This window comes from Labrus mixtus, chromosome 4 (assembly GCF_963584025.1).
Source record: "Labrus mixtus chromosome 4, fLabMix1.1, whole genome shotgun sequence".
Lineage (NCBI taxonomy): Eukaryota > Metazoa > Chordata > Actinopteri > Labriformes > Labridae > Labrus > Labrus mixtus.
The window spans coordinates 10,770,721-10,796,637 of record NC_083615.1 but is presented as its reverse complement, the minus strand read 5'-3'; the positions used below and the strand labels follow the sequence as shown (position 1 = coordinate 10,796,637).

General features: G+C 39.6%; 1 protein-coding gene across 1 annotated transcript in view; it reads left to right on the top strand.

Moving 5' to 3' along the window:
- plxnb2b (plexin b2b) overlaps window positions 1-23,618 on the top strand; it is a 128,207-nt gene extending 104,589 nt beyond the window's left edge. Inside the window, exons 21-37 of the mRNA XM_061035823.1 lie at window positions 12-191; window positions 1,629-1,765; window positions 2,945-3,045; window positions 3,405-3,634; window positions 6,303-6,484; window positions 9,989-10,055; window positions 10,353-10,499; window positions 11,845-12,001; window positions 12,776-12,876; window positions 14,018-14,102; window positions 15,156-15,307; window positions 15,597-15,757; window positions 17,511-17,658; window positions 17,842-17,906; window positions 18,055-18,130; window positions 20,021-20,095; window positions 20,666-23,618. Coding sequence (XP_060891806.1) covers window positions 12-191; window positions 1,629-1,765; window positions 2,945-3,045; window positions 3,405-3,634; window positions 6,303-6,484; window positions 9,989-10,055; window positions 10,353-10,499; window positions 11,845-12,001; window positions 12,776-12,876; window positions 14,018-14,102; window positions 15,156-15,307; window positions 15,597-15,757; window positions 17,511-17,658; window positions 17,842-17,906; window positions 18,055-18,130; window positions 20,021-20,095; window positions 20,666-20,770 — 2,169 coding nt within the window. The 3' untranslated portion in view covers window positions 20,771-23,618. The remainder of the gene's footprint in view (window positions 1-11; window positions 192-1,628; window positions 1,766-2,944; window positions 3,046-3,404; window positions 3,635-6,302; window positions 6,485-9,988; window positions 10,056-10,352; window positions 10,500-11,844; window positions 12,002-12,775; window positions 12,877-14,017; window positions 14,103-15,155; window positions 15,308-15,596; window positions 15,758-17,510; window positions 17,659-17,841; window positions 17,907-18,054; window positions 18,131-20,020; window positions 20,096-20,665) is intronic.
- The last annotated feature ends 2,299 nt before the right edge of the window (window positions 23,619-25,917 follow it).

Here is a 25,917-nt window from a genome sequence, read left to right as displayed (position 1 = left end):
TTCTCCTGCAGGGTCGGGGATTCTCCAAAGCTATGACGGCCAAAGAGGCTCAAGCGTTTGTTGGCGACGTTCCCTGTCTGGTCAACACGCTTCAGGACGACAAGCTATTTCTGGACCCGCCTTCCACCCCGCCCAGCGCTCGCTCCAGACTCCAGCGCAGAGACACCCGGCCCAGGCTGCTGGACTTAACGGTCAGTTCAGACAGAGAGCAATCAAACAAACAGGGGGGAAGAAGGCCTTCAAAATCTGTACCACACAACAAATGCCCCCAATGAATATTAAAAACTGTATATTAAATCATAAGATTGTTTATTCTAAAGCAGTGGTTCTCAACTGGTGGGTCGGGACCCAAAAGTGGGTCGCGGAGCTGTTTTCAGTGGGTCGAGAAGGTGTGCCTGGAAGATTTCTTTTGTCAAAAAGTCTTTCTTTTTTTTTCGTTCTGTTCATTTTTATTATCACGCTTTGTACAGTCTTGAGGTCCAAACTTCACGATTTTTTATTAAATAGAATCTAGTTGATTGAAAAATATTAGAAATTTAGGTCGCAATGTTTTTATGAAACAATTTGGTGGTTGGTCCTGAGGCTCGACCAGTTGAGAACCACTGTTCTAAAGCATACATTGGAAAGCTGCACTTTATCCCGTTGATTTTAGATTTTCTAAGGATGTAATATATTATAAATAACTTCAATATTACATACAATACTACATAGCAGTTTAATAAGTAGATTATTTTTTCCATCAAATGTTTACTGGGTTCGGTCGAACGGTCCAACACCCCCAAAAGAAAATGTTTTAAAATGACTATCATTTGTTAAAGATTTGTTTGTTTGTCCACTAATTGTTTCAGCTCTACTTTCTGTGTATAGTCTTGGTGTGTTAAGTTTATAATAAAGCATCAGCCTCTTTGAATTCTGCTGAAGGTTTGTTACAATAATCTCAATATGTTACAGCATTTGTGAAAGGAGCAGTATGCTCGTCTGAAATGTGTTTAAATTGGAAAAAAATATGTTGAATGAAGATTCTCACTGTTTTCTTAAGTGCAGTACTTGGATAAATAAACGTACTCACATTCCACACGCAGACACACTCACACACTTAAAAATGAGAGAATGAATCATGACTCTGCCTCTCTAAAGGCAAGACTACTGTACATCTTGAGATGCCACTTTTTACTGCTTAACAGTTTTCCTGTTGTTACAGGCCTGTGTAATTACATTTAATAATAGCTTAGGCACAACTGTGATGAGCACTGTAACCTCTCCTCTGGGTAGCTCCTCGCCGTAAGCTATTGTTTTACTTCTGTGTCTCTGTGCTGCATGATGAAGTGATGCCACTGGACTATCAATAGTACAGAATAACTACATAGAAAAAGATTGATGAGGAAGTATTTAACTCTCTACATTTATTCATTTTGTACATTTAATATGGGAACAACAACCTATAAATCCCCCACACACCTTAAAAACTCTGAAAGCTCCTGACGCTGCTTTAGAAGAACTGAGGGCTATTATGTCGATTCTCCTCCGTCCCTGATTCCTCTTTACCATTTAATCCTATCAGTATAAATCTGTGGTTTAAGAGAGAGCTCATGCTGATGATACCATTCTTTCTCTGTGTTTATTCCCAGATCAAGTTTGGGAATAGGGAGTGGTTGGTCGACTCGGTGCAGTATGAGAAGAAGAATGATTTGTCGCTCTACATCATCGTCCCCGCTGTCATTGTGCCCATGCTGCTCATCATCGCCATCTCTGTCTACTGCTACAGGTGAGTTAGAGTTATTTAGCTTTAATGCCACAGACACCATCGTTTTTAAAATGTTCTGCAGAAACGCAATTATCCAAACTTCTTGGTCCTTGAATTTAATGCCACGTAACTCCATTTATATCTCTATGTCAGTTTTTCACTTTCAGGAGAGGCTATTTCTGTGCTCTTCATCACAAAATGTCACCGATCTGGCTTACTAACAAGCTATGTTTTATGCCTGAGGTTCCTCTAGCCTTTTAGGTTTATCAATCTTTATGTTTTTATTAAATCACTTTTTGTTCCTTCATCTTTAAGGTCCCTCATATGTCCGTACTGTTTGTGTATTTAATATAAAAAGTAATTGGGCAAACAATTTATATTTTGGATATCTGTCAGATGAACAAACTGTAGGAAGGTCAAACAGTTTGTTTTTGTTACCTCATACCGAAGATTTTGGTTGAATGAAGAAAAGCCCAAAAGACAAGATAAAAAGAACATTGTGTAACAGAAACAATTTGCCTTTCTAATTTTTCAAAAACCTTGACACCCATCTGATTCATTGTGGGACCCAGAGGTGGTGCAACCTCAGAATTCTTATGACTGAAGCTTTATTAGTCATTCATTATTCTTGACTTCGGGACCATTTCACACTTTAAAAAATGTTTAGAATCTTTTTTTTTTTAATGCTAATGTACATCAGCAGGAGTAAAGGTTCAATTCCCAAATTTGAAACACAACAACACATCAAAATGTTTAAATAAGTCTGAATATCATCTGAAGACTCCTACTGCTGATCTTCTGTTACATAATATTACTCATGAGGTTTTAAGTTCACTAAGGCCTTTTTGATTGGAATGGTCGGAAGGCTGATTTCAAAATGTGATAGCTCTATTCCTATATCAGGGGGCGGCTGTGGCTCAGTTGGTAGAGTCGTCGCCTCTCAACCAGAAGGTCGATCCCCAGCTGAGCAACATGTCCGATGTGTCCTTGGGCAAGACACCTAACCCTGCATTGCTCCCGCTGCTTCAGTGGTGGTGTATGAATGGATTAATGTTGTACTTACTCTCTGGTGTATGTCGCTTTGGATAAAAGCGTCTGCTAAGTCAATTGTAACATTGTAACACATCATTCCTGGGGTCTCAATATTATTCAAAGACTTAGTTTCTCATGATGCTTTTTGTGTTTGTTGAATCTGTTTAGGAGAAAGAGTCAACAGGCTGAGCGGGAATATGAGAAAGTGAAACACCAGCTGGAGAATCTGGAGGAGAGTGTGCGGGACCGCTGCAAGAAAGAATTCACAGGTACAAGACAGTGCAGTTGTGCAGAAACTGCAATAACTGTAATGCCCCTCAAATGATCCATGTTTCTAAGAAGTTATAAAGTAATGACGTGCTTCATAGCTCTGATTACATTTCTTTGATGTATTGCACAGCAGTGAATTAAATTAATTCTCCTGCTTAACGTCACGTTATCATCATTGAGGAGCAGTTTTGCAGCAACAGTAATAGAAAACAATCTTTTACAGCTGAAATAATTTTCCTCTGCCACGCTCTCGCTTTCTCACAGTCTAATGATTGAAACAGACGAGCAGCAAACAAATGACACGAAGCTGCTTATTAAATACAAATGAGGTTTTATTTTCTTCATTTCCATCTCGCAGACTTGATGATCGAGATGGAGGACCACACCAATGAACTCAGTGAGGGAAGAATCCCGTTCCTGGACTACAAAACCTACACAGACCGTGTCTTCTTCCTGCCCTCTAAGGACGGTGCCAATGACGTGATGATCACAGGAAAGCTTGACATCCCAGAGGCTCGCCGTGCCATAGTGACTCAAGCACTCAACCAGTTCTCCAACCTCCTGAACTCCAAGACCTTCCTCATCAATGTAATTACACTGAACATGAATGTAACACATCAAGGTCACAGACTGAAAATGTCTGCATACACACAGTTTAAACCAGCCATGTTCAAGTGGGAAAAATCTGAGTTTCACAAAGACATAACTGCACTATACTTCACAACCCAAGTTTTACAAAGTGTTTGAAAAGTTAAACCGTTTAACACTTTTTAAGCATACTAGGAGAAGGGCTCTTGGAATGTCAGTCGGAAATATCACAGCAACTCAGCAGCTGATTGCCAGCTAATTTTATACAGACACTTGTGCTATCACTATTTCCAGATGGTTCCTTTTGACGCCACCAACAGGTTGCCTCTGAAGGAAATTGTGGAATGGGTTGAATGTCATAAAATGTGCCGAGGACAATCATTACCTCAAATTGGAATGTTTCTTGTTTTCTCTTAACTATCCATCCATCCATTATCTTTACCGCTTTTCCCATTTGGGTTAGCGGGGATGCTGTTGCCGATTCCAGCTGTCATTGGGCGAGAGGCGGAGTACACCCTGTCAATAACAGGGCTGACATATAGAGACAGATAACCAGCCACACTCACATTCACACCTACGGGTAATTTAGAGTCACCAATTAACTTAACGAGCATGTCTTTGGATTGTGGGAGGAACCCACGCATCCTCGCTGTGAGGCAACAGCGCTAACCACTGCATCACCGTGCAGCCTTTTCCCCTAACTATTATGATGAAATACTTTGAAAAGTATTTTGTAATAGTTTTATGTCTATTATCTTACGCCACTGTTTTGTGTATAGTGCTAATTAGCATGTGATTATTGCTAATAGAGAAGACACCAAATTAAGTATTTTTGTGGGCCAACCCAGAAGTTAGCATTGCCATGGGGTCTTGGAAAAAAAAGCCAATTGGATTTTTGCATCAGATTTTTGTATCATTGCAGAAAATAAGGTCTGTGGCTAACACGTTTGTCAGGTTTGGTTCAGAAAGATTGATCACAAATGAACACCACTTTTAAGATGTTTAAAGCGTGCAAACCCCAGAAGTAAAAAAAAACATTAAGCTACAAGCAAACTACACCATGGTCGCATTGCTTCAACGTCACCACCACTATGCCTCAGGATGTCTCCGACAAGCTAACTAGCAGTTTTGACTAGCTAGTGAAACTGTAGCCTAATGCATTTTGTAATGATCTTCTTTTTTTTCCCTAAACCCAAAGATTAAACCTACAGGAGACCTTTGTGTCTAATTGTAACTTCAAACAGAGATGATGACGTTTAATGTTCCCGACAACCGTACTGTAGTTTCATTTAGCCACTTGTTAGCAGCAGCTTTTTTAAGGACACGTAAAAATCACAAGTGGGGGTTATCACTAACGTGTTTAATGTCGTACAACAAAACGCGAACATCTCATATGTTTGTGTTAACCCCAGACCTTATTTCAGGCATCTAACCAACGACCCATTCAACCTCAAAAGCACTGAAATGCTAACTTACTTCCTGGTTTTAGAACCCATTTCTTTGGCGCCCTATGCTAGCTTGCTAACATACAAAGCTTAATATTGAACATAATGCACATTATGGCTAAACATCAAGATGTTAGCATGAAGCTTAAAACGCTGCACTGCCAGCTAACATTTAGCATGGCTATAGACGCATGTTTTTTTCTGTAACAGGCAAAGTTTTATTGAAACATTTTATTGATCAGTCTTCATATCATCTAGATAAACAGTCTTTCAGTTAAAAAATGTAAGCAAACTTCATACAGTAAACAGATCTAAAACATAATGTGATTTCATTTTATTTTTAAATTATTAACAAACTCACCAGATAAAAAAAAAAGAAAAGTAGCAGGAGCAAAAACATTGGCCTATATCTTTGCGCATTCACAGTCACATCTCTCTCATTTGGAGCCCAACTCACAAATCAAAAATACATTTGTTGTGTTGTTTCCTAACACATTTTACTGGCCTTGTTCATCGTAATGATGAGGTATGCCTCTCTTCATGTTTTAACAGGGTTATATAAAGCTGTGGCTTCACGGGCAATCCTTTAAGAAGACAGATTTATTGTTATGGGTTCTTCTCAGGATTTGCTGACGATTGTAAAAAGATAGGAACACAACTAACTTGTTTTCATTGTCGTAACTAAGATAGATATAAATAAAACAAAAACACTAATGGGGATTTACTTTCCACAACACGGATGATGCATTCTCCCCTACATCTCTTCGTGTTTAAATCTGAATCCACAGTCAGTACACTGGGAGGTCTTTTATATCTATTCTGAATTCATGCACTCTTCCTTTGATTTCTTTATGATGTAGTTAGTGAAGTACAGTGTTAGAAGTGAGAAGTAGAAGACAGTGAAGGGAGATGTGTGAAGATTCCTAATAATCCAATCTTGATGGCACAGGAAAAGCCTCTGAGGTGTTAACTACATATGTGTGGATGATTCCTCTTCCTCTAATTGGTATCTTTTCTCAGCTGAAGCATTTTACTGGGCTGAATTGAAGTTAACCTCAATAACTTCTGTTTTCACTAGCATTAGGCTTTTGATTACTTAAAAGAAAAAAATGTGGGATTTGGTTATGGGTTTGTGTGTGTGTGTCTGTGAAAGCTTTGCCAGGATAGTTAATTTAGCTCTTTATCTGCCTTTTTCTTTGTGTGTGTGTTTTTTTTTTTTATAGTTCATCCGCACCCTGGAGCGCAGTCATGACTTCAACGCAAGGGCCAAGGTGTACTTTGCCTCCCTGCTGACAGTGGCTCTGCACGGGAAGCTTGAATACTACACCGATATTATGAGAACACTGCTGCTGGAGCTGATGGAGGAATATGTCCACAGCAAGAACCCTAAACTCATGCTGCGCAGGTGAGAAAGGAGCAACTCAGTGCTGCTGTTCAGTAGATAGTTGTGCAGTCACACATAATCACTTAACACCCATGCTACATTTGGTATCTGAGAAGTTCTGATCTGCAAGATATCATGGAATACTGGATAACTTCGATGCTTTTTCAGTCATGCCAGTTGGGTAAGTTTAGAGGGTAATATGTTTATTGGTTTGGTCAACCTCTTAAGTTCATACCAAAAATATTTTTGGATGGATTGCCTGTCATTTTTTTAAAGACATTCTTGTTACCAACATGATCATTCTCTCTGCTCATCAAGAGCCACCATACATTTATAAAAAGATGTACAACATGACAGCTCCCCAAAAATGATGCCAAAACATTCAGAGCTCCCCTTACTCACCAGCCGCAGTATGGATCATAAGCACCGCCTCCTCCATGTTAACAGATGGGACATGGTTAAAAATGTGAAATCAAAAATACATGTCACACATTTACTCAAAAATGGTTTGTCTTCAAAGTTAGATCTCATCATGCTGATGCCCAAGCATTCCTTTTTTAGAAGTTATTTGATGCTATAAAAATGGCTTAAATGTTGTGATTGACTGCTCAGTTGACCAATGTGACTCCTGCATTGCTGTGGTCATCTGATTAGCAGAGTTAGGGCATGAGGAATGGGGACAGAAAACATAACAAACACTAACACAATAGTCATTGAGCTTTCCATAGCTGTGAGTGTTTGTTTCAAACCGACACAAGAATCAGTTCTGCTGTGGACTTTGGGGACCTGTGGGATCTTTGTCATTTTTTTTCTAAGATCATTGTGTGTGTGTGTGTGTGTGTGTGGGGGGGGGGGGGGTTGTTTTGCTTCACTTTTGTACATCATGCAAACATGACATTAAGATGTGCAGCGCTAAAAAACCTAAAAGATTCTACATGTGATTTCAATCAGAATTTGTTGAGAAGAAGTCTGAATTGTTTTGAATGAAGAAACCTTGCTTTACCTTCTATCATCAAATTCATCCTCACATAGACAGTTAACTCCATCACTAACAAAGTTCCCATCTGTTAAGCATTACTTTATGTTTAGCCTTAATAAGAAATCGCTGGCATTGTCATTGTAAGCATTTGATCATGTTGATGGTAGCAAAGCTTTACATCCTCATAAGGTGCTTACAGAGCTGAAGGCTGTCGTGTTTGGTATAATTTACACTGAGATCATAAGATGTCCTTGTTTCTGAGCTCCATGATGACAATCAATTCATATCTAAACCCTGGCTGCACTGTTATGAATCATTCTTGGAGGACTGGGATTCACATCAAGATGCGGAGGACAGTTTCATTCTGTTGTCACGTTCTCTGTTCAATTTTGCTCTGACTACTGTAGTCCACTGTGAAGAGCCAGACTGCTGCTTGATCTATTCCAGGCCTCGTCCTTCTGCTTCTCCGTCTGCTTCTCTTTCCAATCTTGGATTCCATGCACCATGTTCAGGAGGATTCTTCTGTTGTTGTCTCCCTCAAGCAGCTTTTTTATCTCCTTTTCCTAGCTGTTAATCAATGAGGCAAATGCTAATATGTACTTTCTGTCCACAATGTTTTAATTGGGCTGAATACATATGTCACATTGTAAGCTTTCTACAAATTGATTTATAGCAGAGTCCTTTAGCAGAGAGATTTTTCAGTGGACATTTCTAATGAAAACAGATGTTTACTTAAGCATGTGACAGGCTTTATAACAAAATCCAGCTTTTATCTACCAAACTGTATCTCACCTGACATGCTTAGGTGGATATCTAGCCTGCACCAAATTCCAATTTATAATCACTCTCTTCACAAACTGTACGGATCAATGTTTATCCTGACTTTTGTATTTAGAGAAAGAACTTAAGAATATTTTTATTCCTTTAGTACTCTTTATTTAAAGCTTCTGTAAGGATTTTCAAGCTGATTATGAAACAATCTGAAATTAATATCAATGCCTATTCATGGGCTACAAAAATAAACATTAGCAATAATTGGTATAAAGACTGACTTGTACTATAGTGTGATTGTAAATGCCTGAAACCGTTCCTGCGGCATCTTTCAGACAAAGTGATTAACAGCATCTGCAGAAATGAAAGATTCTTTATGACCGATAAATTCAACTTTAATATTCAACTTCTGATATTGCCTATATTGATTGTCTATTGCCTAGTATTAATTGCACAATGCTTTCACTCTTGGCAGGATCTCATTATTACTGAGATGTATACGCACATCCAAACATTCAGCCGGCTACATTGATTGAAGTAAATAGCATTCAGAAAAGAATTACCAATTTTAGCTGTCCATTTTGATTTTCCTTTCCTCCACTGTTATAATAATGTCAAGGTCAAATCATTCACGGCCCATCCCCTCCTCCAGCAGCAGGACCCACTTGTCTGAGAGTACAGTCAGTGGCTCATCAGTGCTGGGAGGGGGTTCTGTGATCTAAACTGTCTGCTGTGCCTCAGCACGCCTTGACTGGCTGTTATGCAAGTACACATCTTAATTGTCCCCCAGTGGAGAGCCTCATTATGTTGATTAGGCCATTGTGCCAACACGGGCCCTCTTATACACAAGATATCTAATTAGGCATGCTAGCTGCTAACAACAGGCCCCCCCACCAGTGGATATCTGACATTAAGACAAGCGATCAGTCAAGTGACCACTGACATGAGTTTTGAATTAAGATATCTGAGTTGACAATGTCAAGCAGTGCAGGATTTTCACTTGTTGACATTTTCTAGCTCTCTTAACAATGTGGTCTGTAAAAAAAAGTATGAGGATGCAATGATACCACGATAAGTATTACTTTGCATTCAACTAGCACTAGCACTAGCACAAGATATAATACAAATTTTCACCTTTAATGTTGTCAGTCTGTGAAACCTATAGAGCAGCTTTGCATGATTTGCAGCGTATTTGTCTTATATACTGGCATCAGTAAAAACCCTCGTTCAGCCTCTGCATGAAATAGTCCGTTTCAGCTACTGTGTCTTTCTAGGCTCCGTTCCCCATGTGCCCACTTGCTTCTGATTGGCTAGCTCTCTGGGGGCAGAACGCTGCAGGGTTACATATCTGGGAACGATGGCATGATTTGGAGAACAAGCCATTCTATTTGACGCACTCTGCAGACTTATCCTGGGATAAATCCAACATTAGTGTAGCTCATGATCTGAAACTTTGACCACGTTCAGTATGGGAATCCAGCATTGTAACACTATGAGTTTTAAAATGGGGATCACCATAAATGGTAAACTTTAAAAGTCCAAGTACATAAAACATGGTACAAAGAATGTAAAAACAAATGTTAAAGCTCCTAAGATACGCTCACACGAAACAGCCTAGTGTTGATACTTTTTGATCTTTTTATAGCATAGGAATGCAAATTACTGATTCACCTGGCACGCCTTATCTAATGTTATGTATGTACTATTTTTAACAATGCACAATCAATAAAATACACAAGATTAAAAAAAAATACTTATCTAATGTCTCTTTCCAGATCAGAGACGGTGGTAGAAAGGATGCTGTGTAACTGGATGTCAATCTGCCTTTACCAGTTTCTGAAGGTAAGATTATAGGTCACTTAAGATGTAAATCTATTCTAAGGGGAAACCTAATATGTATACATGTTTTTTAGACAGGCTAATTAACTCAGTAGTGATATGTAGTGATGTGTATATTTGAAGTTAGCGATAACAGACTAATGCAGAGATGCCTCTTTTTCTTTCATTAGTGCTCAGTATTGATAATGTGCTTTTTTTTGTGTCTTCTTAAACTGCTAATCACAACAATTAGCTTTTGACAGCATCTGAGACAACTTGTAAACGGTCCTCTGTGCCTCTGTGTGTGTTTGTGTGTTCCAGGACTCTGCAGGCGAGCCCTTGTACAAACTGTTCCGAGCCATCAAGCACCAGATCGAGAAAGGGCCTGTGGACGCCAGAGTGAAGAAAGCCAAGTACACCCTCAACGACACAGGCTTGTTGGGTGACGATGTCGAGTACTCCGTCCTGGTGAGATGGACAAACGCAGACGCAGACACAAACATTTGCACAAACAAACAATAAGGCCCCACACAAACAAACATACAAAGTTAAAACCTCAGTCTTAGGAAAAATAAACTGCACACGTTGCTTTGCGATTGCATTGTGTTTCGTGCCTGGTGAGCAAAACAAACATGCATACGCACAAACACACACACACACATTACAGTTGCCATGGTAACCACCAAAAACCCCACAGGCGACTGCCCATTTCTATGTGACATCCATTTTCAGTGTCAATGTTCCCGGCTCAAAAAAATAAAACCACACAGGTTTCACATTCCCATGTAGCAGTGAAATGCACAGCTCAGATGAAAAGTACTACAAGTTATCACAACTAAAGAGTACAAGCCAACTCCACTCCCCCCCCCCCCTCACGTGCACCAGCTCAGTATATCCATTTGGGCAGCTTTCAAGTGTCAGGGAAAAAGCCTGCATTGGTCTCCCTTTTTGTATCGTGTTTCAATAATGGAAGCTAATGTGAACACAGCTGTTTTCTGTTAAAGTCAGCACAAATAAAAAGGCCCATGGGTAATGGCGTTGTCGAGGACAATTATCAAATTAGCCTGAATTACACGTCTCCCGCCGTGATGGATCGCCTTATGTGATTGAATTACAGAGGGAGAAAAAACTCAATGAGCTTGATTTCACAGGCCGACGCTGGGTTTCCGTTTGGATATATTTCACAGCGTGCTCCTCCTACCTTGAAAACAGACCGGCTTATGAGTGTTGCTTTTTCAATAGAATTTTCTACATTTTCTTTGGAGTGGTCAGTTAGTTATTTCTGTCAGAGTGACTGACTGTGGGAGGGTAGGTGGGTCAGAGTTTGCTCCTGCTGTGCCTTGGTCATTAGCTGACCATGGTGACAGAAGTCCTCTCAGGTGTGTGTGTGTGTGTGTGTGTGTGTGTGTGTGTGTGTGTGTGTGTGTGTGTGTGTGTGTGTGTGTGTGTGTGTGTGTGTGTGTGTGTGTGTGTGTGTGTGTGTGTGTGTGTGTGTGTGTGTGTGTGTGTGTGTGTGTGTGTGTGTGTGTGTGTGTGTGTGTGTGTGTGTGTGTGTGTGTGTGTGTGTGTGTGTGTGTGTGTGTGTGTGCTGACAGCCCTGGTTGCCATGACGACAACATCCAGACATAGGAGACTTGGGTTGTGTGGGTGTGCTTTTTGTTGGTGGGTGGTTGGGTACCCTGGCCATGTTTGAATATTTCTGCATATTTGTTATTTGTGTGTGTAGGTGTACATGTTCTGCACACACTGATACCAAATTGGCTTATTATGAGGTTTCTTATTTTCTGTATGTGTTTGTGTGTTATGTTTCAAGACCTTGCAAGTGCTGGTGCAGGGAGAGGGCCCAGACGTGACGCCCGTCAAGGTGCTGAACTGTGACACAATCTCACAGGTGAAAGAGAAGATCATAGAGCAGGTGTACAGGAACCTGCCGTACTCCCAGAGACCAAAGGTCGACAGCGTCACGCTGGGTGAGTTAATGAAGACCGCCTAAGAGGAGGATGATATGAAGCAGGAACCATCTAATTATCATGAATAATTTAAGAGTAACAAGGAGTGGTGAGGATGTCACCATGGAGGAGAATATCGGTCCTGACTGAAGGGCATTTAGGTATAAATCATGCATTTGTCTAAATAAGAAAGTCTTAATTATTTTGTCCAAACATAACTCTATTTAGAGGATGATCTTTTCATATTCATGTTTACTTTTGTGGAATAAAAAAAAAAGCTTCACGGAGGTTAGGTTTATTCAGTGTCAGCAAAGTTAAAAAATGCCTTCATCCCTAAACAATGTTATACTTGCTACTGTAGTCAGAAACCTCGGGGACTGACTTGAAAGGCAAAAGCTCTGTGGACATTTTCCAACATCAAAGCCATTTTATTATTCCCACGCATGCTGTAGATCTCATTGCTTTATACATTTTAGATAAGCAGAGATTTGGCTTCTTTCATGGTGAATCAGAGACATATAACCCCCTTATATTTGGTGGTACTTGAAAATGAATCATGTGTCCCAGATGGTGTCGAGCTCAGGTTGGCTGTTGTGTTGGATTTTTTCCAAATTGAAAATGCTCAGCTGCAAATCACTGTTAAGAATAGGATTTAAATTATTCAGAAAATACAGATCTTAACACTTCATATGAAATTACCTCAAGTGTGTCACTCAATCCAAAGAGAGAGTGAGAGAAAGAGTGAGCGAATTTTGTTGATTGATAATTGACTCTTTATTTCTGCTCTCACAACAGAGTGGCGCCCGGGCTCAACGGGGCAGATTTTGTCAGATCTGGACTTGACTTCCCAGAAAGAGGGCAGGTGGAAATGCATCAACACTCTGGCGCATTACAATGTGAGTACTGATGAAATTATTTAAATGAATTTGAAAAACAAAAGTACCGGACTAAAATAAGCATGTGATGTAAGAAGGCAGTGGGTAAGTAGATCTGTATGTGGGTGTGTGGACGTAAAGGGGGTTGCCTTTTTTCACATCTTTTCAGTTAGAGACTGAGCTGTACATCATGTGTCATAGTGGTGTTTTTTAAATGATAGCATACAATTGTATTAATACTATGGTAGGTTAATTAATTCTCCTGTGTCAATATTTATATTAGTCTCTTCTTCTAATCTATCCAGTCTTCATATATCTAAATAAAACATATTCTAATTTTATGACTTGTGTGGTGTAAAAATGAACAATAATGGTGCCTGTATCTGCTGGATATATAAATAAGAAACTGTTTCTAACATGTTGGTGATGGTAATAATATTAAAATAAATATAAAAATGTATTTTAATTCCAGATTAGGGAACATTTCACAGGTTGTAAGCGCTTTTGTCATGAATGAGTATGAATAAATAGTATTCAGAAGATAAAGGTAGAACTGTTAGTATTCTTAAATCAGACATTAAAGAAAGCACTATGCAGACTCTTTCCTTCACTTTTTGCTTTTGTCAGTTTGGCGACATGCCTGCAATTTAAAATTTCTGGCAGTCATTTGAAAGCGCCTGGTCTTGGCTGCTGTTGTCAGCTCAACGGCGACAACACAACACTAAATCTTCTTGGCACTGTATTGATCCTCGGAAAATAAAGGTCACTCACAAATATCCCCTCGTTGTCCTGCTTTCCAGCCACTTAAATCCCCCTTTCTTTAAGGTGCTTCTCTTCCATTCACGCTACTTGCCATTGTCCTGCAGTTGTTCCAATCGTGCAGTCTTGCTGCTATAGATCCATTGGCTGTGTTGGAGTAGTGCTAATCACAGGTTTTGAGGGGGTCAATAAAGGGTTGACTTAAGAGAAAATGGCCTGTAAATACTCCTATAAAGACCCCAATGTTGCTGTCCATTCAATCGTATTGATTATGAATTAGTTCTGGGGCACTAAATGAGACCGCTGACCCCAGTCTTAGCACCTTTTAAATCCAAGATGTGTGAAGTTAGTCACTATTGTTGTGCGTCTTCTATCTAACAAAGGACTGTTATCTTTGTTCCAGGTGCGAGATAACGCCACATTAGTGCTGTCCAAAGTCTTTCAAACTCAGCAGAACTACTACCAGAATCAGGAAAACCATGAAGAGCGTAAGTGTCCCTTAAACCACACAAAATCTTTACACTGGCTGCCTGTTAGTTTTCGTGTTGATTTTAAAATTATTTTATTAGTTTATAAAGCATTACATGGCCTTGCACCAGACTACCTATCGGATATGATTTTAGTTTATGAACCAGTACGGCCCCTCAGATCCTCCAGTTCCTCTCTTTTAGTTGTTCCACAGAGCAGGACAAAAACCTTTGGTGATGCTGCTTTCAGCTGTTACGCTCCAAGACAGTGGAACAACCTTCCTGAGGGTCTGAGAGGAGCTGAGAATATTGAGATTTTTAAACGCAGTCTTAAAACTAATTTATTCAGTCTGGCTTTTATATAGTGCTTTATAGAAATTCAAATCTTAACATTATTGTATTGTCTTTTTTTATCCTACTACAGTTTCAAATATTCTTCTCCTATGTATTAATTTTAATATCTTGTTGCTTTTATGTGTCGTATTTTATTTTTTCATTTTTATACATATTTTTTAATTCTTATTTGTGTGCATTAGTCTCTCAATGATTTTATCCATGATTTTATAAACTACTTTTTCGTCAATAACTTTTCTGCACTCTTGTAAAGCACTTTGAACTGCAATTTAAGTTGTCTGAAAGGTGCTATATAAATAAAGTTTGATTGATTGATTGAAAATCAAAACATAAACACACACTTGTTGAACCCAAACTAGTGTACATCAGACGTCTACTTGTTAATTTAATGCCGGCCTTTTGTTTCTTTTCCCCAGGGCTTTTGAACAACATCCCCTCTCTCATTTACCATACTAACACTTGCTGTTTTATGTATAGTACGCTTAGATTATGCTGAAATAATATGCTCTTTTATCTTCTGCGCTTTCATGTGCATATCTGAGCAGCTTATTGTTTCACATGTCTACTTGGATATTCTCTCTGCATTTGAGTTCAGTTGACAAACACGGTCCCTTTTTTAATCATCAGAATATGTTCTGTGAGGGTGTGCATGAATAAAAAAAGGAGGATAATTATTCAAAGAAAGTTTTTCAAAGTGTTGTCTCTCTCCTCCTCCGACAGGAAATGCTCTGTTGGAAGACGACAAGGTTTTTCATTTGGTGAGGCCGGCAGACGAGCTGGATGATATCAAATCTAAAAGAGGGAGCATAAAGGACAAGTCGATGACCAAAGCCATTACGGAGATTTATCTAACACGACTCCTTTCTGTAAAGGTACAAAGAATGAATCATTTAATCAATCAGACATTTCTGAAGTAGTTATCCAATTTAACTGTCTCCTGCAAATAGTAATTATACTTTTACTGATTTTTTTTCACTTAAAAAGCTAACTGATTGCTGGCTTCCACGTTTGAATCGTGCAAATCAGATGCTAAAATAGTCTCAGGAAAGCCTGAATATCTTCACTGACGTTATGTGCAAATAGTTATGTCTCCAGGCGGAGATATTTCTGGCTCTGCTCTCTGTCTCTGCCCTGTCTCACATTATTTGTGGCCATTTTCAGGGAACACTGCAGCAGTTTGTGGATGACTTCTTCCGCAGCGTGCTGTGCTCGGGGGCAGTGGTGCCACCGGCTGTCAAATATTTCTTTGACTTCCTGGATGAGCAAGCGCTGAAACACAACAATGTGGATGAAGAGACCATCCATATCTGGAAGACGAACAGGTAAAAATGCGACATGTATGAACCAACTGATCTTTGTCATAGGTTCATTTTTAGATTCTGACACAATAACCATTCCTGTTCACCAAAACACATTTAGTTTCTGACATATAAAAAACACATGAGTGATCTACACAGAATGATCCAAACTTCCTGCCGCATAGCTGACATTTTGGTAACTGCTTAAAAATTTCCTTTTCATCAAAAATTCATTCCCCTAGAATATTCTTTGTCTTCCAATTGTCTTTGAAATATTGGACTTTTTTGTTACTACTTTGGGGATTAAACCTCTAATAGTAAAATGAAGCTGTCTGTGAATTTAGAGAGACAATATGTCTTTTGGGGGAGCTGCTAACATCTTAGAGGCATCTTCTGTTTCTCATACCAAAAGGTTTAGGGACCACTTTGTTTAATGTCAGACGATGGACTATACTTTACAAGTTTATTAAGTGTTTTTTTTCTTTCTGGTAAAAACATTATTACCTTTGACTCAGTGGAATTCAGTAAATGTCCACCAATGACTGTAAACCTTTACAAGCAGACACTGACTGTCTGAGTCTAATTGACACAATAAATCCAGCTGGGTTAGGGTAAGTATGGTTAGGGTTACTCTTCAAGAAATAAGACTTACTTATCCAAGAAACAACAGAATACAAATTCACAATTTCAGCTCACTTAGTTTGCAATGGCAATCCCCCCCCCCTTCTCCCATGTGACATTTAAGTACATAAATTAGTGTCACGTCGGCTAAGGCTCAAGCATACAAGACGACGTGTTGCATGTAGATGCCGGTGATTGACGTAAGGCTGGCAAGAGAGCACCCACACAAGGACAGGAGATGAGCGATTTAATTAGTTACTACACACCACACCACATTCTGCATCCACCCGTTCTGTTTATCAAATCAACTGAGGGCCATGTATTAAATATGAATGTGTGTATGAGGCACAACAAACATGGTAATTATGTCCCAAGCTAATTTAATTCTGTGATTATAGCAACATTGCTATTTTTATGCTTCTATTGTGTTCTCACTGCAGCCTCCCCCTGAGATATTGCCAAACCAGTCTGAATTTTACACGGTGTGCGTTTCATGTCTCAGATGGCGGGGCTTTCGATCATGAAGGGGAAGTTTTTGTTTTGGGATACTTCAGTGTTTTTCTTTTTTTAATTCACAAGCTGACATGAGGTTTGAAAGATGCGTACGGAGCGTGTTTTTTGCTGCTCAGAAGGGAAATTAGCGAGAGTACTCGAGCGTTACCTTAAGTAATCGGTGTGTTGGGTTGTTAGGCTGCACGGGAACATTAAAGGTCAAGGTTTTGGTGAGACATTTGCGATCGTTATTTGTTTGGGAAGACAAGCTTCATTGACTGAAACTCTCTGTTGATCCCTGTTGTTGAAAAACTCAGGGATGATATTTTTACCGTTTTAATTTTCTCAGCAATGATTCAGCGAGGGGGTCAGTATTATATGAAATAGTAATCTTCAGTGACAGTTGAGGGTATTGTTCTGAATAAACTGACACCTACTGTAGAAAAAAGGCTTTTCTCCTTCACTGTTATTATCTTGTTCTGCACACAATTGCACCTCAGTTAAGTTATGAAAAACCTGCCTGACTCAGAAGAATTCAAAGATCTAATGCCGTTGATTAGATTGTCACCCATTGGAAAGCAATAATGAAGATAAAAACTGCAATAATAGATCTGTGTTATGCTCTTTTTTTCTCTCTCTCTCTCTCTCTCTCTCTCCGGTGCAGCCTTCCCCTGCGATTCTGGGTGAACATCCTCAAGAATCCCCACTTCACCTTCGATGTTCACGTGTCTGAAGTGGTGGATGCCTCGCTCTCTGTCATCGCCCAGACCTTTATGGACGCCTGCACCAAGAGCGAGCACAAACTCAGCCGGGTGAGTAGAGATGGAGAAGAAGAAAGGAGGAGGGGGGGGGGGGTTGAGGTGAAAGAGCAAGAGGGAAGATAGAGAAGATGGGATCAAAGTGGACTACAAAGGATGGAGAAGAGGAATGTCAATAAAGGTCAACCCATCTTAAGTGTCATTGTTTTCACAGTTGTGTCACCTTTTTGTCTCTAGGACTCTCCGAGTAACAAACTTCTCTATGCAAAGGAGATCTCCACCTACAAGAAGATGGTGGATGAGTAAGTCCCATCAGCAGTTTACTACATTCTTTCGATCTGTTGTTTTCATGTCAGTTCGAAATGCCTCTTGTAATAGTTGTGTCAATAACGCTTACACAATGTAGTGATTATCCCCTTTTCTCCTGTGTGTGTGTGTGTGTGTGTGTAGTTATTACAAGGGCATCAGGCAGATGGTACCCGTCAGTGACCAGGACATGAACACTCATCTGGCAGAAGTGTCACGGGTGAGCAACACAGCTGTCGTTTTCTGAACCACTGAGATCACTCTGCTATAAAATCCTTAAGATTACAGTCTTTGGGGATCTGGCGCCTCCTGTGGTCACTTTGATAATAACAGTGAGGGAAGTGTCAAACTACAAAAAAGCCCTTGAGCAACTTCTTTTTTAGAAATACAACGAAAAAGTAACCAGTGTATCTATTTTCAGTGCAGCACAACAAAGTTGCATTCTTTTATCCTGGAAGTCCGTCAATAATCTGCCCTTTTGTTTTATCATACCGTGTGCTACTTTTCTTATTTGTGTACTTTCCAATACAACACCAGGGCACCGTAACAGTGGCTGCTTTCTCTTGGTGTTGCTGGCAACTCATCATCTAAAAGCCCACCAAGTTTCTTTGAACCGACCTGTTTCTCTGCACATTTTCAAGTGCTGCATGGGGAAAAAAAAACCCTAACTAAAAATGCCAAAAATCCCCTTAAAGATGACAAACATGCCAAAGATAACTTGTACGCTTGGCTGAAAGGTGCAACAGAGAGAGATTTAATTATTACATACATAAAGTGCGTGACTTAAACAGTCACTGAAAGGATGAAAAATCTCAGTTGACCAGGCCTCAGATTTGTTCTTGAGCCTTAAGGAGACTAAAACCTTCCTCAAATAAATGACAACAGAAAAACAAACAGACATGCCAGATTTCATGTTTTACGCATCATTTCTGGTTGTTTCAGGTCTGACTGGAGGCCTAATAACAAATTACCTATTAGTCACATCACTGCACTCTTTTCTTTGCTGATGGTGTAATGGAATCTGACTGAAGAATTAGCTCCACTTAACTGCTCCGCTTATCTTGATGAACCAACTCATCTAATTCAGTAGTCTGAATAACTACTATGAATGGATGTAGAAATAAATTGACATTTTCTTTTCCTGTTCCCTTTAAAATATGGAAAATGTGTGCTAAAACTTGACAACATTGGCTTTCATTGTTAGACATCATGAACAGAAACTTAAACAATCTACTTTAGCCAAGTGAAATGCAAACCACTTGGAGGAGGAAACTGAGACAAATGGCTGAACCACTTTGAACAGCTCTTATTACAGATTTAAGTGAATAAGCAGTAAACAGTGAGGCTGATATCAGGGAGAAAGATTCCTGTTTCTCAGGAGGCAGGACATGACGTATAAAAGGATGCTGTGGTCGTAATGTTTACAAGATATCTAAGATTGCAGACTGAGTCCGACGCTATAATTACAACTATGCCTTTAAATCAATGCTACCAAGCCACATGTTCAACTAAAGAGTGGAAAACAACATGTCGACAGACAGAAGAGAGTATGAAGCTGCTCTATGACATGCAGTTTCACACGTCAGCTCACCCCGACTTCATGTGGAAATCTTGTTAAAGGGTAAGCAGGAAAAAGTCTGGGTAAAGAAAGATTATGTCCGTTTGTGTTCACACATGTAGCTCGGCCAGAAAACTTCAGGACACTGTCAGGAGTTATTTGAATGTGTGAATACAGCTGGACTACAGAGTGATTTAAAATGTCTTGTGAAGTTTTTAAGCAAAGGCATGAGGTTTACGTTCACCACAGGAGTGGTGGAGATAGGGAGGGGGATTCAGAAAGTAGCTTCATCGAATGGCAGTGCTGTAAAAAGACGACCATAAATAGTGTAAAGAACTGTTTTTTTTGTTTTTTTTCAGGGAGATGTGGCGGGTTATATCTTTAATGTCTGATGTTTACTTATAATATATTACCTCTTTGAGATGGTTGTTTTTTCCCATAAATGTTTACTCTGCAGCTATTTTCTAAACCTCTAAAGTATTTGCTCATTTAACTCTTGTACTGTTGCACATTTTCTCTTTAACCTTGGATTTGTTTTCTTATGTTATCCAGTCGCACACAGACAAACTGAACACACAAGTGGCTCTCCATCAGCTTTACCAGTACGCCAGCAAATACTATGATGGGGTAAGAGGCCCTTCTCTGACTATCACACCCAAAGGACGCTATTCCACTGAATGCACTACTGCCCACTATATTATTGCTTTTCCTTTTTTTCCCCACTCTCTCTTCACTGTTGATATGCCAGAAGAGTGATTGTATGAAATTTTAATTGAAAGCATTTCTGTGGGATGTGAATTGGAAAATTGCTCTGGGAATTGATTTTTAAGCTACCATTGTGCATTGCCACTTGAGGTCAAGAAAAAGGGGGGGTAAACAAAACCTTATGAACAAGTCGGATAAACAAATGGGGCTGTCAGTCTCCCTTAAGTGGAGTTCACAAAACAATAACAGCTTGTATGACGTGACTGTTGATGTCAAATGACACCATCCTCTCCTCCTACTTTGTCCCCTTTTCTTTCTCTTTGTCCTGCGCTCATTCTCCGGCCGTCTCTCCGGTCCTTGTTTCTCCTGCTTCCCTGACATTCCTCCTTTGCCCGCTGAACTACCCAATCACTCCTATTATTCTTATTATATCTATCTTCTACCCTCATTTTCTTCCATTAACGCCCTTCTCACCTTCCATTCCTCTTTTAGATCATCGCATCCCTGGACGAGGATCCAGCTGCCCAGAGTAAACAGCTGACCCTGCGGCTCCAGCAGATAGCAGCAGCCCTGGAAAACAAAGTGACTGATCTCTAACACACCGGCTGGAGGGAGGGAGGATGGGGGGAGCGAGAGAACGATAGGATACAGCCAGTGACTACAGGGGCTTATTTCTTCTTCTAGAGAATAAAATGTGGAAATAAGGAAAGGTGAGGAGGGACTCATGTGGGCGTGAGTTTTCTGAACAGTGGGGTAACGGGGACTAATGAAATGCAGAAAGAGAGCAAAAAGGGGAAGAAAATGATGGGTTACGCTGTCATAGGTACGCCTTAAAGCTCACTTGCCAAACCTTTAAAGGTCTGCATGCTCACTCATGCTTCACTGAATATTGCTCCCACAATGCAGTGCGTTAGAGACCTCTCTAAGAATTAAGCCCTTCTGTGGAGCACTGGCACAGGAGATAATCAGATGTTCAATTTCTTTCTGTGTAGAAAATGTTTTAAGAGTTGTATTATATATTTTTTTTATCGTGCAGTCTTTATGCGGAAAGCTTTATAAGGAAAAAATTATCTTTTTAAATGGATCACCTTGTGATGCGGATAGTGTTTTTATTAGCCTGTGTGTGCGTAGCTGTCTGTGTGAAGTGCAACATGTGAACAAGAGTGTGCGTTACTAAAACTTGAGTGCGTGTGTGAATGTTTCAGAATGTGTGTGCACACACAGGATGCCTACTGTCAGGTGTGATGGTGAAGGGACGCCTGCTTTCTGTCATTTTAATTCCCCACACTCAGTGACACACTGGAGCCGCGCTCTCGCCGAGCCTTTTGACAGAGACCAAAGGGTCCTCACAAGGACACCGGTTAATCTAGCAATGTACAGGCTCATATGCCTGACGGGTCCCCGGAGGGTTCAGAAATGTTTGAGTTAAATTCTTTGCTTTTGACTCGGATTCGCTTCAAGCTGGACTGCCATTTGTGCTTCGGGAAGTCGATAATAGCACAGTCTGTCTCCCTTTATTGTACAGTGCCATGATACATTCCACTTCAACTAAAGCACAGAAGGACATTTCAAGGTTTTTAATCATTTCACAGCGAGTCTGTTTCCAGGTAAATTTCCTCTCTTATTATTTGTGTCAGCAAGAAGCAACTGTGTTGTGCCATGGAGCCATGTCACTCATTTTAGCCCTGCAATAATGTCAGAACACCACGACAGTCTCATTAGCTTACTAATTGCCTTCACATACAGTAGCAGATCAGCAATATGTTCAAGAGTTTTCCAAATTAATTCTTTGCAATTTTAGTGTTCATCATTTTAGTGCCATTGTTTTTAGTATTACCCATGTAATGTTCCAAATAATCATCAAGCATTCTGCCTCTTAAGCTATGAAATAGCCTTTTGCTGATGTAAATACGAGCTGGAGATGCAGTTGGTACTTAAATAGTTTGTTTTGAACAACATTTTTTCTTTGTCGTCGAGGTCAGGTTCAATCATGTACATAATTGTTATTGAAATATTGAGTGTCAGTGTCAGAGCCGAGGTGTCCACAGGGTAGGAATGAGGGTTTGATATTTCTTGGGCCATTAAACGAACGCCACCATGTTCCATCCTAAAATTGTAGGTTTAGCTGTTGACAGATGATTTAATTGTAGTCCCTGTATCTGATCGTGGATGTGTGTAGTTGACGGAGCGTAACGAGCTCCGGAGACCCCAGAATGTTAACGATCCCTGCCTTGGCTCCAGAGAGGGTTGCACAGACCTCGATGCCTGCCTGCCTGCCTGTCTGCCTGCCGTCTCAGCGTGGCACCCTGGCATCCCGACCAACAGCACTTGGCACTGCCCACTCAGCGCAGTGCAGAGTGGCACTCTGTATAATGGAATCAGCAGGGGAGGCTTTTGATCTTAATTGCATGCCGACTGCAGACTCTATCCTTGTCTCCACTGTTGTTTACTGCTGACTTCTCTCTCGCTAACAGAGTTGATGCAAGAAGCTTATTTCAGAGCCTTTCTTTAACCAAAAAAGTGCCTTATTGAATAGGATGATACATATATATATTGTTTCTAAATTATTCTATCGGTAACTAGGTGATTATGATGACGATAGTGCTATAGACACAGCAATGTATTTGGACTTGTGATATTATGTGTGCCGTCATAAATGCTAGATGCCCTGCTGCAGCCATTTGTGTGCCAATAGGCTGAAGACATTTCAGTATGATTTCTTTAATGGTTGCAGTTTTAATGTGTGCATTTCCTTTTGGGCGTCTGTGGTGTGTGCTTAGTAGGACTTTGGTGGCTAAGGCAAAAAGGCCAAAATGAATAAATGTAAAACAGTGGCTAACGTGATTTGGGTTTCCCTTGAAAATGTCTGGCATTCCTAAATTAGTCTGAAATCAAAAGGGTATCTTTATGTAGACTGAATATAACATTGTTCCAACGTTGTTCTTTTTTTTGCCCTGTGTTTCTAAGCTATTCAACAGTGTGTATGATAAATGACTATCTATACTCGACAAATGACCATTCTTACTGCTGTGCAGTTATTATTTTTATTTCTTGTTTTCCTATACCATATGAATCTTTGTAAAAGATGTTGAAATACTGTATTCTAACTGTATAATCCTATGCATTAAGTCCTGGGACAAAAAAAAGCAAAAGAGAAAAAAAACTGTTTGTGCAGTTGTCGAGACTTTTTTCCATTTTGAAACTTGTGAATGTGCTGTAACGATTAAAGAAACTGGGACGCTCCATTTTTTCAGTACAGGACCATTAATAAAAGCCAACCGTATCCTCCCCATCCTAGGCAGCTCAGATGATCCTCGATCTTGTACCTGGTCTGGTTTTACTGGATGAACTTAATTTTACAAAGTTTTGTGTGGACGGAGCAGTTACCCACAGGTTTCATCATACACTCCTCCGTGAATAAACTCAGAGACATATACGCCCTTCATATCTGCTGTGTTTCTTTCACTTTTAGAATATTGATTAGCCTCAATTGAACACTCACCTCCCATGCATATTGCATGAGTCACAATCACCTTGGAAAGATAAAGTAACACATGCTGCAGGTAGCTAATTTCTTGTTGAAGTGACCGGAATCATTTTCCTTGAAGTCTTTGGTACTTGTACAGCTCATTACATTACCTTAGATTGACTGAAGAGCTTACACACACAGGCTGAAGTAATAGGCAGATTTATATTATTATTTTTCCAATTTAAACCAACCAACCATTTTCCGAGGGCCATAAGCATGAAAAGGTGACAGTTTTCTCCAGACATTTGTGCATGTAATGACCCCAAAAGCCTTCCTTGATAGAATCACTTCTCATATGCAGCATAGCCAATGATGGCTAACACTTTTCCCCAAATGCCACATCAGGTTCCTGTCACACGGCTCAGAATGCAGACTAAAAGCAAAGGTCTGGCGCCATGAAACGAGTTGATAATCTAAATAGCTGCACAGCATATCTGCCATCTGCAGTGAAGGTTGAAAAATTGCTGTGAAAACATTAATTAAGTACTGACAGCGAAGAATTAAACTAGAAAAAAGAAAGATGAAAGACAAAATTGCCTCATCGGACTGCTTAACAAACCCAGACACAAGGGTGGGCATATCAAAGACAGACCAGAGGCCTACGAAGGCCGACGTCTCACTGAGCCGATCATTGATGCAGCAACAGATAGAGCAACTTCAAGGGCCGCTACCAAAGCAGGAGTGATTACACTTGATTATCGCCAGCACTGCATCTTGTACACTACCCTTGATCACTGGTGCAAAATCAAAGGCAATACTGTACTATATTTCTATTAAGTCTTGCTACTTACATCATTCCCAGAGTTAAATTTATTTGCCGTATGCTGCACTTGTGATAACTATGCTCTTTCAATGTCTAGAAATCAAAGATTCTCCACTGAAAATTCTTATTTTAAAACATCCACTTGGATCAAGACTTGCTGGAATTCACACAAGAAATTTGGTAAAAATGTTCTCCTAAATCTAAAAAAATAAACTGCTTTAAAAATGTGCTTGTTTTGCCTTACATACAGCAGCCAGTCTCTCATTCAGAGAGGGATGTGTTTACTAGCAGCTTAAATGTTGCCTGTATGTGTTTATACCTTCTAATGAGATTTGGCTTTGATTTCCTCTGCCTTAGGGGTACAAGAAGAATACATAAATAGAAATACACCATAAAAATGATGGTGTAGTTTCATTTTAAATAGTTGTTTTGATGAATAATTTAAATGATGTAGCTTGCATTCTAACCATAGATTCTAACAGATTCAGAGCTAAATGATTATGAAGAAATGTCACAACTGTTAACCTATGTCTGTTTCCTTTCATATTCCAATTTTCCAATTAATTTAGAATCACAACTTCAAGCTCTCTTCTTTTCCAGAGACAAATGGATGAAAGAATACAAACATGTAGTTTGAGGATAGAATCTAACAAATTGACATCAAATGGTGAGCAAATACAGTGTCCATCATATCCACTGTGTAAAGTTGACGATTATGGAAGATATTCAAATTGCTCAGGTGTACCTCATGGTTTTGGGATATTAACAGAATAAATAAATAAGATAAATACAAAACATATTTCTACAGAGAACTATTAAATGCTTGTTCATAATTTAATTTAAACATAGCCTACAGTTTAAGTGTGTCTTATGTGATAGGCTACATTCATATATAGTTTGTGTATTGATTTATAATCTCTTACAACAGAATTGCTTTGGTTATTATATTAAAATCAGGCAAATTGTATCAGGAATGAGTAAAGAATTTGGACCGTCCCTTTATTACACAAATCAAACTAGTGCCTATTTACGCAATTTAGCTTTTACTTTTAGGCTTCAGGCATTAATGTACATTCAACTTGCTGCAATATGATGAGCAAATCACATGGAGTTTATCAACGAAGATCGGGAGACAATAGTCAATGAGCCCGCTGCATGTTTTTTTTTTTTTTGCTGTTACATTCCTCATTGTTTTATTCAATGAAACTTCAATTATTATCCTTAAATAGCCTACGTATAAAGTGTTCTACCTGACACTAAGAAAACTATTATTTACACTTTTGTCGCATCACTTGAACGCAGCACAGTGTGATGGCAATTGACAGGTTTTTACATCCTGTGATTGACAGAAAAGCTCGACCAATCAGTATAGCCTAACAGAATTCTTGGCCAATCGGCATTGACAGAATGATCTTTTGTCCAATTAGATTCAAAGGGGCAGATTTTGTCGTA